Source organism: Oxyura jamaicensis, chromosome 7, assembly GCF_011077185.1.
Source record: "Oxyura jamaicensis isolate SHBP4307 breed ruddy duck chromosome 7, BPBGC_Ojam_1.0, whole genome shotgun sequence".
NCBI lineage: Eukaryota > Metazoa > Chordata > Aves > Anseriformes > Anatidae > Oxyura > Oxyura jamaicensis.
In genome coordinates this window covers 8,485,865-8,499,291 of record NC_048899.1, presented here as the reverse complement: position 1 = coordinate 8,499,291, position 13,427 = coordinate 8,485,865, and the positions used below count along the sequence as shown (strand labels likewise).

The 13,427-nt window shown below is 41.2% G+C and overlaps 1 protein-coding gene across 1 annotated transcript in view; it reads left to right on the top strand.

The window, feature by feature from the left end:
- The window catches only part of BARD1 (BRCA1 associated RING domain 1), a 44,306-nt gene that overhangs the window by 17,417 nt on the left and 13,462 nt on the right, over positions 1 to 13,427 (top strand). The window contains exons 5-8 of the mRNA XM_035332213.1: positions 2,861 to 2,941; positions 3,624 to 3,796; positions 11,372 to 11,480; positions 12,966 to 13,101. Of these exons, the coding sequence (XP_035188104.1) occupies positions 2,861 to 2,941; positions 3,624 to 3,796; positions 11,372 to 11,480; positions 12,966 to 13,101 (499 nt within the window). The remainder of the gene's footprint in view (positions 1 to 2,860; positions 2,942 to 3,623; positions 3,797 to 11,371; positions 11,481 to 12,965; positions 13,102 to 13,427) is intronic.

The following is a 13,427-nucleotide window of genomic DNA, read 5'->3' as shown; positions in this document are numbered from 1 at the left end:
TCTGCAGGAGCTGGATTCTCCCTGGGAGGGGTGTGCTTTTAAAGCTGTGTAAACACCTTTCTCTGTGCAAGTTAACGCCACGCTGTCTTCTAGACCTGCCAACAGATGGCCCCACTGCCTTTCCAGCTTCTGAGATTTTCAGAGCTCCCTTAAGCTGTAACAGAGGAAAAGCCAACCTGACGCATTTTTTTGTTGTCACTGTACATAAGGTTGGTTACGAGCTTCAAATGTCCTTTGCTTTACTGCTTCCAAGCAAATAATTCTACGTTCTGCAGTGGTCCCAGCCTCTTCAGAAGCTGGTTGTAATCCTTCATTGATAATGAGATTTAAAACTGAATGCTTCCCTGCGAATTGTTCCAGATAGCATTCTTCTACGTGGCGTTTGTCCTCTGGACAACTTTAGAAGAAGCAGCATCTCCAGTTGTTTCCACTCCTGCTATGGACTGCTGAGACGAGCTCTTAAGCTCCTCTTACTCTTACCTGGTGTAGTTAGGGCTCTGACTTGTCTTGCTGGGATAAATGAACTCACGGGACCATGGACAAAAGCCATTTCAATATTAGAGCATAATTTTAGGAAGCATTTTTCAATTGATAATCTCAAAGCAATAGCTGGGGGTTAGTGGAGTCTCTTCTGCTTTCCATCTAGGGGAGGAAAGAAGTCTGGTATATTGGTGTTTGCAGCTGGGACTTATTCCTACTGGCCGCTTATCCTCTCGCGTTTAAAATTGTGCAAAACATGGCCTGACTTCATACATGCAAGGAATTCTGCCGACTCTGATAGACCTGGTCAATGTGTCAGGTAGCCACTGCTACTTGTGGGATTGCTGTCAGGTGCCGGTGGCTCCTTGCAGGCAGGGCTCTAACACGAAGCAGATCTGCTAAGGATCTGCTTCTTGAAATTGCCTTCCTGGTTTTTAGCTAAATACTCACAATATAATATGCAACTGGAGCGCGTCTTAGGGTACAAAGGCATGTCCTCCCGGCATATGGCATAGATGCAAATTTAAAACTTAATTCCTGGCTATGTTTCTTTAATTTTGAGGCTCTGAACAATGTTCTTAACGTGCCACTTGTAATCCTGATGGGCTGCGCTGAGAGCTTCCTATCCCTGCTACCCCTCTGGTTGCGCGGTGCCGCTTGCGGAGAGCAGCTTCCATTTCCACCCGAGGCAATGACAGACTTCTCTTTTGTAACAGCAAAACGCCAGTCTCCTAATTTTGTCTTGGACCGTTCTGCAGATGCTGTACTGTTGTCCACGCCAGCGACGCTTCCTTTGATAAACCTCCAGTGATGCTTTACAAATCAACATTTACACTGCTGTTCTGAAAAGCTCTGATATGCCAGTGCCCACACAAATTATTAGCTATGCTTCCTGCTCTAAAGGAGTACTGTTGAAATGTCAAACCCTTGCCGAACGTGTTTGCAAACTTAACTTTAAATGATAAGCTCAGATCTCGCTTATTATAGATAATTGTATCTTCTCTCTGTAGGAGAAGATCTGATGCTGATCACTGTCTTAGCTGCTTCTGAATAACTATCGAGACTTGATGCGTGTCTGTTACCTTGCAACCATAAAGTACTCTAACAGCAGCTTTAATTGCTCTGAAATGTAATGTTTTGCTGGGACATCCAGGTTGTGAATATAATGCATGAAGCTTCCCTTGTGTTAATTTGCTTGACAGTTTAAAGCCGGTGATTCTCGGTGCTTTTTTTTGGTGAATTGTGAGTTTACATTTGTTGCTTGCTGGATTTATTTCTGTTGAGTAGAGTTTGATGACTTAATATTTTCTCTAAGGAGTGAAGATTAAAGCTATTCTATTTATCAGCCGTGTTCCTTGGTAACAAAAAATGGGATTAAATTTATTTTTGCTGTATTTAAGGTTTAATTTTTTATTTTCTAACTTCTTCCTAAGGCATGCGGAGTAACAGGGATTCCTTGACTTGCCACTGCATGAGGGCACAGAGCTCTGTGTATTATGGAATGAACTCTTTTCTTGCTTTAAGACCTGCACTGCAGAGATTTCCTTGCCTCAGCTTCTGCAGGAGGCTTCTCCTTGCCTATTTATAGTTGCACCTGTACACGATCCAATCTTATCGCTAACTTTGTTTTCTACTTGCCTTTAGGAACATCAAAACCTCACATTCACAAATTCTCCCCAGTTGCTTCCTTCATCTTATTTCTGCTTGGCCTCTTTCCTTTTTCTATAATCTCTCCATCAGTTTCTTGTATTTTCCACATACATTTCCTTGCTTATAGTAAAACCTGAACGTGGCATGTTTTTTTTTTTCCAAAAATCAAATGAAAACATTTTTTTAGAATAACTGTCAGAGAAAGTTTCTGTAAGATTCAACGTGGGTAGTAATTTTAGTGTTAAATAGAAAATCTTTTTCTTTTGACTTGTGGGGAAAGATTTCTAGCAGCTTGTCAGGCTTATTAATCTATTTTATCTATGCACTTTCTGGACAGTTATTTAGATGTGAAAGATAATACATCCAGTCGGAATGAGAAGCAACTTCTGAATAAACGTTCCTGATCTTAACCTTGCAGTCGATTCTAGTGTATGGGTAGTAATCAGCACAAACTTGCCCATTTCAGGATTCCGAGTTAGCACTCCTATGCACCAGATTTTTAGTTTTAAAACAATTGCATGAAATATGTTGGTGCTTTTAAATGAGCAGCAATGAGAAATAGTGGTTTCCAAACCAGGTGAGATTTTGTTATCCCGACCATTTCCAAATGGAAGACTCATACCATTGTGTTTTTACTGCAGGTAGACTTACACAGAGACAACAGTTCTGCATCTTACAGTTCTGTGTCTTCATTACCTTTTAATAACAACCATGTTTCTCATGTTTGCAGGGTGACTTAGGAGCTGTTGAAGAGCTGCTGAAAAATGGGGCAGATCCCAATGTTAAGGACAATGCTGGCTGGACACCACTGGTGAGTTGTAGGCTTCTTTTTGCAGTCTGTTTCTCACTTTTCCATCCCTACTTTTCTCTCGTATTTTGCTTCCCTTCATATGCACCTAACTGACAAAGAATTGTGCAAGGTGGAGAATGATAAAGTGTAAAAATTTATTATTAGCAACTATTGATCTGCCAAATCCACCTCTCCTTTGCTGGGTTAGAACGTGCCAACAAATCTGTCTGAGATTCTGCAAGTGCAGAAAATGTAACTATGCTAACTACAGAAGGATCAATCGCAGATAATTTGTATGTTTTATGGGTTCTTGATGCCCTTGGTGTTTTCCTTACAATTTAGGAAATATATGAAATGGTTGAATGAAAAAGTATTGCATACTTGAATTATAGTAAGTACGTTTTTTTTCAGTGATGACTTCTTTCTCTCCCAAAGAGTACTTTTGACTGAGTCTGTAAGCAGGGAGGCTTTGTTCTCTCTGGTCTAATTTGCACACAGTTGGCCTCCTCCCTAGGCTTGCTATTAGTGCCAGGTTTCAAGGTTAATTCATGTCAGGAACGTAATGCAGTATCCTTGCCTTGTCTTCCCTGGCCTTCTGCTGAGAGGTGTCTGAATGCGTTGGCTGGTGTGACAGAGGTACCTGCTCTGCACTGTGTTCCACTTGAGTTTTCTCTCCTTACTGCTTGTGGCCTTCCCCTCCTAGCACGAGGCGTGTAACCACGGGCACAAAGCGGTGGTGGAGCTGCTGCTGCAACACAAAGCGCTGGTGAACACCACGGGCTATCAGAACGACTCGCCCCTGCACGATGCTGTCAAGAATGGGCACGTGAGCATTGCTGAGCTGCTGCTTCTGCACGGGGCCTCCCGCGATGCAGTGTAAGTAGATGTGAAATGTTATTTTAGCTGGGGCACCATCTGCAGCCTCCAGGGTGTATGTTAAGTAAATAGGAAGCAAAGCTAGTAATAAATGTGATTATTAGAGGTGGTGGTGGTGGTGTAAAACATATGTTCTGTTATGCTTGTATCCCTCTTTTCAAGGTAGGTGTTTCCATTTGAACTTTGTCCAAAGCTTTTCTGAGAACGTCGTAAGTATGGAGAATTGGAGACCAAAGTAGGCAAGTAACAAAACAGGTTTACCCAATTTTCACCCTTTCTGTTGGCATCTTGTTACAGCTACTGTCAGATACGGGATGCTGAACTACATGAGCTTTGAACTGCTACAGCTGTTTTTCTCTTTTACTTTCCCTACACTATGTGCTAGCAGGTGTTTCAGTCCAGTCTCTTTTAACTTGTTAAGTGACGTAGACAGACCGAGATTTGTGAAGGTTTTTCTCTTCGTGTTTTTTGTCATTTCAAAGCACTAATCCTCGGTACGCCTACTAATTCCTAAAAGGCTTAGACATATTCTCAATGAATCCGTGTTGATATTCCTGCTGAGGATTTTGGCATTTATGTATAGGAAGTGCTAAAGTGTATGTTAGGTAAGGAATAACCCTGCAAACTAATATTATATCAGGTGCTAAATGTAGTTTTAGGTGTTGTAGTGTTGCTGTTATGCCAGGAGCTTTGTATATAAAAATTGAGTCTAACACATGTCAATAGGGGTGTGTGTGTATAAAGTAACAAGACAGGATGAAGTCTTGCATGACATGAATTTCCTTGCCAGGAGCATAAAGGAACATAAACATGTTCAGCTTAATCACTTCAACTCACAATATTCACTCTCAAAGATCGCAGAACTAAGGTATTCTGAGGAAAAGCACAGGGTTTGCAAAAACAATCCTGGTCTTGAAAACATTGGAGTTGGAGAAGAGGGGGGAGAAAAACCCCCCACAAAATAAACCAGCAAAACCATGAAAAAGTAAAACAAGGTTCAATTGTTCATCTTCACTTTGTTCTTGAACAACAAAGACCATCACATTACACCTTAAGCTGACAACTTCAGAAACTCATTTTCAACCTAATTGAGTATTAGTCCCCAGATGGGGACTTTTTGAAAGTGTAGCACAGACACCAGCTTTGCAGGCTTTTGACAGGACTTAAGCATGGAGGATTTGTGTGGCAGAGACTCCAAATGCCAGCAGTGGGCTTTTTAGGTCTCAGCCTTAGTTTCTACCGCATGTGCTTAGACAAACTGAGATGAAGCTGAGCCTAGTTCAGCTCATTCTGCATTGGCAAACATGACCTTCTATTGAAACAGGAGCTTTTTAATCACGGATGGAAAGACTTACACAAATCTTAAATTCTGGCTTAGTTTTCCCTGGATGTAGGTTATATTCAGTTATCTATTAAACGGCGTGACATAGGATAGGTCACAGCTTGCAACTAGCTGCTGCTTGCAGTACTTTTAAGCATCACGAATGGCTTCTTACCCACTTCTAAATATGCAGTGTTCTTGATGTAATCTCCAGGGTGGAGATTACACACCAAGTGGTGTTTATAAATATATATTTATGTTTTTTTTCTTAAAATCTTTTGGGGAACAAATCTAGTCTTCCTTGATCTGTTTCATTCCTTTGGCAAAAATCCAGTCCTTCCTCCTCTGGACAAAGTGAGGCCTCCAGATCTTCTGTAGGCTCTCTCCCTTGCTGGAGTTACTGTGCATATTCCTATTGTCGTGATGAGGTGAGGATGCTTTTTCCGTTTTACAGAGAGCCTGAGAGACACAAAGAAGTAGGGATCTAAAAGTGAAGTGTTCAGGCTTGAATAGTAAGATTTAACTGACCTCTTCCAAAGGTTATCAAGAAACAATATAAATAAGAACAGCATGGCTGAGCCTTCTGAAATTGTTTTATGCCTCCCTCCTTTTTCGACAGAGCCCTGCTAGGTTTCAACAAATTGGGCTCTGATCCTTGCCAGGACCATGACTTTGCAAATCTTACAGTTTTTTTTTTTTTTTTTTCTGCCAGTGATTCTGGAAGCTGTAGTACTAATTAAACAGTGATTGGATTTGTCTAGGTAAGTGGATTTGAAACCTCTTCAGTGTAGAAGGTTTTTTTTTCTAGTGGATGTGGGAATCCTTATAATGAAGTCACAACTCTGACAAGAAGCTTGCTTTTCTTCAGAGTGTTTTCCTGGATCCCTGAGACCTGCAGACCACAATTGTAAAAACAGGAGGCAAGAACAGGGTGATCGCTACAGATAATGCAATTATTGTTGTCTTTTGGGGGTAATTAGTTATAACTGGCCTCTTTGTACTTAGTATAGGATTGGACGATCTCCACATTCTGTCTCTGGGATCTTTAAAGTGGAAGTTGAGAAGTGATGAGCAGAACTTGCTGGTGTTCTCAAATGTTTCTTTTACTGAGAAGCATAATTGAGGAGTGCCTTAACTTTAAAGGTATGCAGTGTGTAAGCTAGGACTATACCAAACAAATTTTGCTGAGCGACTAAATCTTTGCATTAATTCTTTTTATTAAATTCATTTTGGTCGTTGCATGGGCTCTCCAGGTGCTCAGTAAGCTAACTTTCAGCCCAGGAGAGGGCCCTCTTTATCCTAGCATATTATAGTGATTCTTCATTATCATGTGGGGGGGAGGAGGAACATTTAAGTATTTCACAGTGGTTACTCTTTAGCTAACCTGAGTAAATTGTGAGCATGATAAATGTATTCAGATGTTATTTGGGATATATAACATCAAACTCCCTAGAAGTGGCTGATGTCTTGCAGCTGTTTTGACCATAGAAATAACTCAGTTGTGTTTTAATGTCCCCCGTGTGCTGGGGAGTTAATCTATTGGAATAAAAGCAGAGCTTATGTTAAATAGCCTGCTTAGAGCAGTAGTTTTGAATTTTACTGTGATTCTTGATTGTGCAAGATAAAACATTATTGTAAAGTTGGAGTTTAACTTCAGGCCTCAAGGCAGGTAAGATCTGCTGGGTTGTAGAGGGATGTAAGATTTGTCTGGGAGCAAACACAGCCACTTTTCCATGAGCCTCAATTCATGAAGCACACAAATAGTAGCACAAGCCTAGCCATCGGAGAGCTGAGGCTTTGCAACTCCACATTTAGGTCACCAGGTTTGCAGACCCATCGAGTGCATCTCATTCTGAATGTATGTCAGTCCAGTCTCTTCCTCTCCCTTGCGTGTTAATATATAGTTCCTTCTCACACTTCATATCATACGAAGCAGCTTGTATCTTTTGGACAGAGGGAAAACAGGTGAGAAGTACCTTTCTTTCCAGAAAGCTATGCTAGGATTTCAGTATTCCTTGGCAAAATAACTTTTTGGAAGTCTATAAGGTTTAGTAGTTGTGGCACTTCATTTACCATTCGAAGTTTTCACTGACTGGGAAAGACGTGAACTGCAAATGAAAAATATTATATGGACCAGTGGACCTATTAATTGTCCCGCTGGTCTAGTTAATTTTTGTAAGTTAATCTCCTACACATAGCTAATTTATATTTTTATAGCTTTTTTTCATGTGCTCACTCTCTCAACTTCTGTCTTTTTTCCTTGCTTCACAGCAAGCCAAGTGATTTGAAAAATTAGATCTGTGCATTTGCAATTTCACAGTACTTCCTAAATGCTTTCACTCAAATGGGCTATCTTGCCAGTTCTTCATGCACAATAAGTTTAGCATTAGTAAAAACTGTTGTTGCCCTATTTTTAAAGATATTAGCTGTCTTTGAATAGTTGAATCTGATTCTCAATAAGCCCCTGTGGGAGTGCTTAGGGATAGACTGCAGTCCCCAATTATGAATGGCAGAGAGGTAAAAGCTATTAAAACCTGAGAGTAATTCCAGGAGGCTCTGGACCCATGACACATAACTTGTTTTTTCTTAGTCAAGACAGTGCAGGGACTTCACTGGCTATGTGCAAGATAGGACCTCCTGCTGAGAACAGGTTAACTGGAAGCCCTCACCCTGTTTGGGTATGTAAGATGGTCTTTCTGGCTAACTGACTTCATTTTTCCTTTTGTCAGAATCAAAACTTTTTGCTAATTTACACGCTCAGATGTGAACACTGACATGAGAGATCAAAATTGGTCAGATTTCCCCACAGGGATTGTGGCTGTACTGGCATCTGGCTGCGGGACTTCCCTTCAGTACTGAGCTCTCCTCTGGGGCTAGGGTAAACCTTGGGCTTTGCTCAGCTGCTGAACAGCAAATAATGTTTGGTGTCAAAGTGTAGCAGCTAAAAACTCGTGATTATGAAATGTTGCATACTGATTGTTTGCTTGTGTCAGAAGCTGTGCGAGTCTGGGGCTTCTAAGGAGCTGAGTGGGGTATCTCCCTGTTTATCTTTTCTCCTCTGGTCACTTATTTCCTGAAAGCTTCCTGAAACATTTAGAAGGTAACTTACATTTCTTTCTGACTACAGCAATTCAGCTCTGTGGACTTCCCAGCTAAGACTTCAGCAGTGTTGCACGAGGAACCGAATCCCATTTTTAAAGCTTCTCATAGAAAATTCTTTGATCTGTCAGTCCTCGAGATATCACCTGTCATCTCATCTAAGTCATACTCAGCAGCTGATATTGAGTTGCTCTTCACTGGGCTCCTCTTTGTTCTCAGCACAGATATCCCACTCTTTGATGGGAATTTGTTCTAGCCCTAAGAGCCCTCCGCTGACTATTCACTACCTTGATGAGTGACTAATACGAGAATGTTTGCATCAAAGGATACATCCGACCCTTGAATGTTTAAATCAACTTACAGAAAGCCCACTTACACTCTGGTAGAAAGAAGTATGCCTCGGAGACCTTGTACTCTGGCATAAGCACCCGAGGTGGTTATTTCTGTCTTATGGAGACAATTGGCCCTCTTCCGTCTGAGGGTGGAACTCTTCCTGCTCAGTGGCCACACGGACTGGACCCATTCTCAACAAACCCAGACGTATATTAGGAAGAGATAAGCAGTTACTGATATTTCTAGAAAAAAAAATGCTGTTTGTATGACAGAATGGACCTAACGTGTTTGCCACTCACTTTTATTTCACAGATTGGATTTTTTTTTTTTACTCCTGAACAAGGTAGAGGATTTCTCTCATTCTTCAGCGTGGTTGAATAAAGAAAGATTTGAGCACATCTTTTTTGCCAAACCTGCTCATAGGTTTAAGAACCAACATATGTTCCTAACATATTAAAAATTGTTCCTTAGGTAACTACCTCAATAATTGTACCAGCTGAACAGAGACCTGTTTTCTTTCTGATTATGATTGCTTCTTGGGTGGTTAGTGGGTGCCGAAGTAAAAAGAACATTTTTTTTCCTCCTCTTTGAACAGGAGGCATAGATTAAACAATGCCATACTTAAAGTCTCTTCTCCGGATGTGTTCCTCATCTTAGTTTTATTTTGTAAAAGAACTTCTCACCTTCCAGCTCCCCCTTCTTCACTTTCTTTAAGGTCAGCAAGCTGCTTTCATATGGATATTCACAACACTTAAGCCCGTCACTTGGGCTGTTGCGCATTTTTTTCAGACCTGATCTCACAGGCTTGTCACGGCTTGCTTTAACCGTGTGACCTTAACATCCTATGACTAGCCAGTAGTGCTTTGCTGCATAATGACAGGACAGCGTGCTGCACTGCTCTGGTAAGAAGAGATTAAAATGTTCAGAAACATGGGAAGGGAGAGATGAAGAAACAGTTAAGTGAATAGAGGGAGAGTAGCTTGGGCTCCTGTTGGTGCAGTTTAATTGGCAAAACATCTTTGTTGAATATGAACATGTATATGTAATTGCGTTGGCCTGAAGGTAAACATTTATGGAGTGTTTTTTCAGCAGTCAAGGATCTTACTGTAACTTTATGGGGGGGACACCTCCAAATCTCTCCAACTAACATGCTGTGATTTCCCTCCCACTTTTTTCCCAGTGAAAGGTCAGCCATCTAGCCTAAAGAGGACTTTGGTGTACGTGCTGCTGTTGTTTCCCTGGAAGCATTGCTCACAGGAGCTGTCCTACAGCAGTCTGAGCAGAATGTGACCCTTATTTAAAGAAAAGGCAAAAGCTATCCTGATGATGCATGGCAAAGCAGGAACAGCATGACAATATTTAATGGGCTACAACTCCCAGGCCTGGGCTGAGCTTTAACCAATTATCTTTTAGTCTGCAGAATTTGTATTAGGCTAGCTCTTTGCTCGTTATTAACACTGAAGAGCTCAACTTTGACAATGATGTGAAAGGAGAACCTTTAAAATACCTGGATCTCCTGTGTGGGATTTCTGTGGATTGTAGTGTTCCCAAGAGCTTCTGTTAGCAAGCCGTGCTCAGTCAGGAGCACAGAAAGGAGCTGAGGTCAGACCCAGCTCTTAGCTGTGCACTGGCCAAAGCCCCCCAGCTGAGTCAGGGTGAAGACTTAATGATCTGAGCTTCTGTCGGGGCTGCCTTGGGTTATGGCCTTACGTGGAATTCCCTGTAAATCCTCCTGGATTCTCACTCTGCTCAGGAACATGTGGCTTGCTGAGAGACAGCACTTCAAAGATGCAGCAGTTTTCTGACCTCTTTAAATGTTTCATCATTTGATGATGAAGCTTGCCAGGTTTCAGGTACCGAGCCAGGGCTTTGTTCTTGTGACAAGCTTCCCCTTCATAATGAGCTCTTCTTGTGCCTTTTAAGAGTCAGAGCTACATGAGGTGGGGAGAAGAGGATCAGCTGGAATAGGCATTATTCCTGCAAAGGGCAAAGCAAGCAGAATATCTCCCAGAAGTGCTGGCAGAGGATTGTTAACAACAGTTACACCAGTTTCAGGCTTTCCTCTGCTTGCTGCTGTCCTGCAGCTGCAATGTCATGTGAAGAGGAGATGGAAGCCATGCCGGTGCTTGGTGTTGTATTTATAGCAAATCACGTCTGTCTGAGTGATGGTGAAAGAATGTGGGAGGAAAGGGGTCTTGAAGCATGTCTAATAACCGAGATGCCACACAGGATGGATAGTTTTCAACAAAATTACCAAACCAAGTCAAATTTGAATGAATTGGCTGTAATGTGTTCTGTGGACCAGCGTGCTAAGGAAAATAAGGTGCTTACTCAAATCCTGGAAGTAGGAGGGAGTTCCAGCTCCCAAGAAGAATGCAGATAGATTTTCCCATAAAAGCATAACTGCATCAAGCTCCAGTGTTTAGCACAGTAGGGAGAATCTTCTGATACTTCTTTGATGGCAAAGGGGTAAGCCAAAAACACATTTTCTTCATTCTGTGATGCCAATGAGAAGATTAAAGCTGAAATTTCTGGGTCTCGTGGATGATATCAATGCATCTCCAAAGGGTGTAACAACGACTGTGGTTTACTTAACATAGTGCTCTGAACGTCCCTTATTCCTCAGCTGAATGCAGCAGCTTGTAATTCAGTATCCATCTGTCTTGGATGTAATTCTTATTTGAAGCTTTGTGTTTTTTTTAGCTGAAATTACATATTAATAAGAAAGTGGTGGTGGGGAAGCTACCCAGCTAATGTGCCCAGTTAGTTAAGAATCAAGTCACATTTTATTTACTTAAACCCATCTGTGCTTGTTTTGCCAGTAATATATTTGGTCTGCGGCCTGTGGACTATGCAGACAGTGAAAAGATGAAGTCTGTGCTAATGTTACCAGTGAAGAATGAATCATTTTCTCTTAGCCAGCCCTCTGAGGTAAGTGTTTGGTGTGGTGTTTTTTTTTTTTTTTTTTTTTAAATATATATATATAAAAAAAAAGGCATAAGTTTATGCTGTAAGCAATGAAGGCTTGGTCCTGGGTAGATTATTTAAGTCCTTGCCTTTACAGGGGGATTTAAAATAGGTTGGGGACCTTGGGTAGTATTTCTAGGCTGCATGCGGGACACTTACAAGCTATGGTATTTGGCATTATAGTAGCTTTATCTGGGAAAGTGAAAGATATTTCTTGCAGTGGGGCTTCATTGTAGTAGAATAAATACTGTTATTCCTGAACTATTGTTGATTGAACTTTGCTGTTGTTGGTGTTTTTCTGCATATTTAAATTTGTTCTACTTGCCAAACTGCCTGAAAGCAGTGCTAGTCCTTGCTCCAGGTGCTTTCCTTGCATCATTGCAATATTGTCACTTGTCCAGCAATGAAGATAACATCTCAGTAGCTGAAAACAGGTCTGGGGGTATCGTTTTTGTTTTTCTTATTTTAATTTTGCCAAAGACTTCTATGGATTTGTGACCAAAATCAAGTTGTCCAGACTTATCATTATGAAATGCTTTGTGCTTCCTAATGAAAGGTGATTAAACTGAGCTGGCTGACACAAGCAGTCCTAATCTACTTCAGGGTATAAAGCCTGCTATGATCCCACCCCAAAGAGGTAGTAAAATGTATGTTGGCCAAAAGAAAACTGTTGCAGCTCAATCAATAAAAGCATGACTGCAGCAAGTGCAAGATAACACAGCTCTTCTATCATAAGCTGAATTGTTCAGGCTTTGCTTCTGCTTTGGGATGAGTGTGTGCCCAGTGGAAGGTTACCACCAGCTCATATGGAGGACTTGATCCACCACCTGAGGCTTTAGGGTACCTGGGTCTCAAAGGTATACAGTGTGGGATTTGGGAGTACATACCAAGACCCAGGAGATGAAATTTCACACCCTTATCAGCATAAAACTTGATCGAGCAGCATCTATTGCTTTGTGTTAATCTGCATTAAACTCAAACATTCATTATTTCCCCAGCAATGTATTAGGGACTTCTCAGTAAAAGAAAATGCAGATGTTAATTAATTATACAGGTAACTCACGTTTCCCTACAAGAAGGAGATTTTATTATTTTATTGGGAAATTTTTCTCCTTCTCCGACACTGCAGTCAGCAAGGCTGTTTACATAATGTTCAACCAGCTAAATGTGCACACAGCAGTCTTCTTATAAAACAAAAACAACAAAAAAAGGCTGATGCACAAGCTGATTTTGGTAACTTCCATAAACTAAATAAAGCACCTCTAACGTCAAGCTTTTTTTCTCTGGAACTGTTTTTTTATAGAGATTTAATTATGGACCCTGTCCACTAAGCTTGCCATGAGTTGTTTTTCAGAATGCTTACCCTTTATTAAATAAAGCTGCCAAGCAAGTTAGTTGCTTTTTTTGTTCCCAAACACTCAGCTTATGTAGGACTCTCTCTTCATGCAGTCACAGAGCCCTAGCCAGCCAAGAGATGGACCTCTTGGAATACTGGGGAGCAGTCTTAATTCAGAACAACAGAAACTGCTGAACAAGCTAGTGACAGTCCTGAAGGCTCAAAGGTGTACCGAATTTAACAGCACAGGTACGTAGTTATGCTGAAATGTCTCTGTCAATGTGGTAAATGATTACAGTTCTGCACTTTATCTGTGGATACTGGCTGCAGCAATTCTTTTTATCATTATTAAATAACTGCAGTTACAGCAATAGTCAAATAATGGTGTGGTGTGTTGCATGTAAACACGTTAAGCCTTCCTGCTTCCTGGGGCAGGAGACTTCTTGGGGAGCTACAGTCTGACAAGATACTGCCTGTTATTTAAAATCCGTAAGTCTTGCTCAGAGACTTCGTCTCTTTACACTTTTTAGCAACTTTAAGTTCTCTGCTCATATGAGACATCCTGAAAGCTTTTT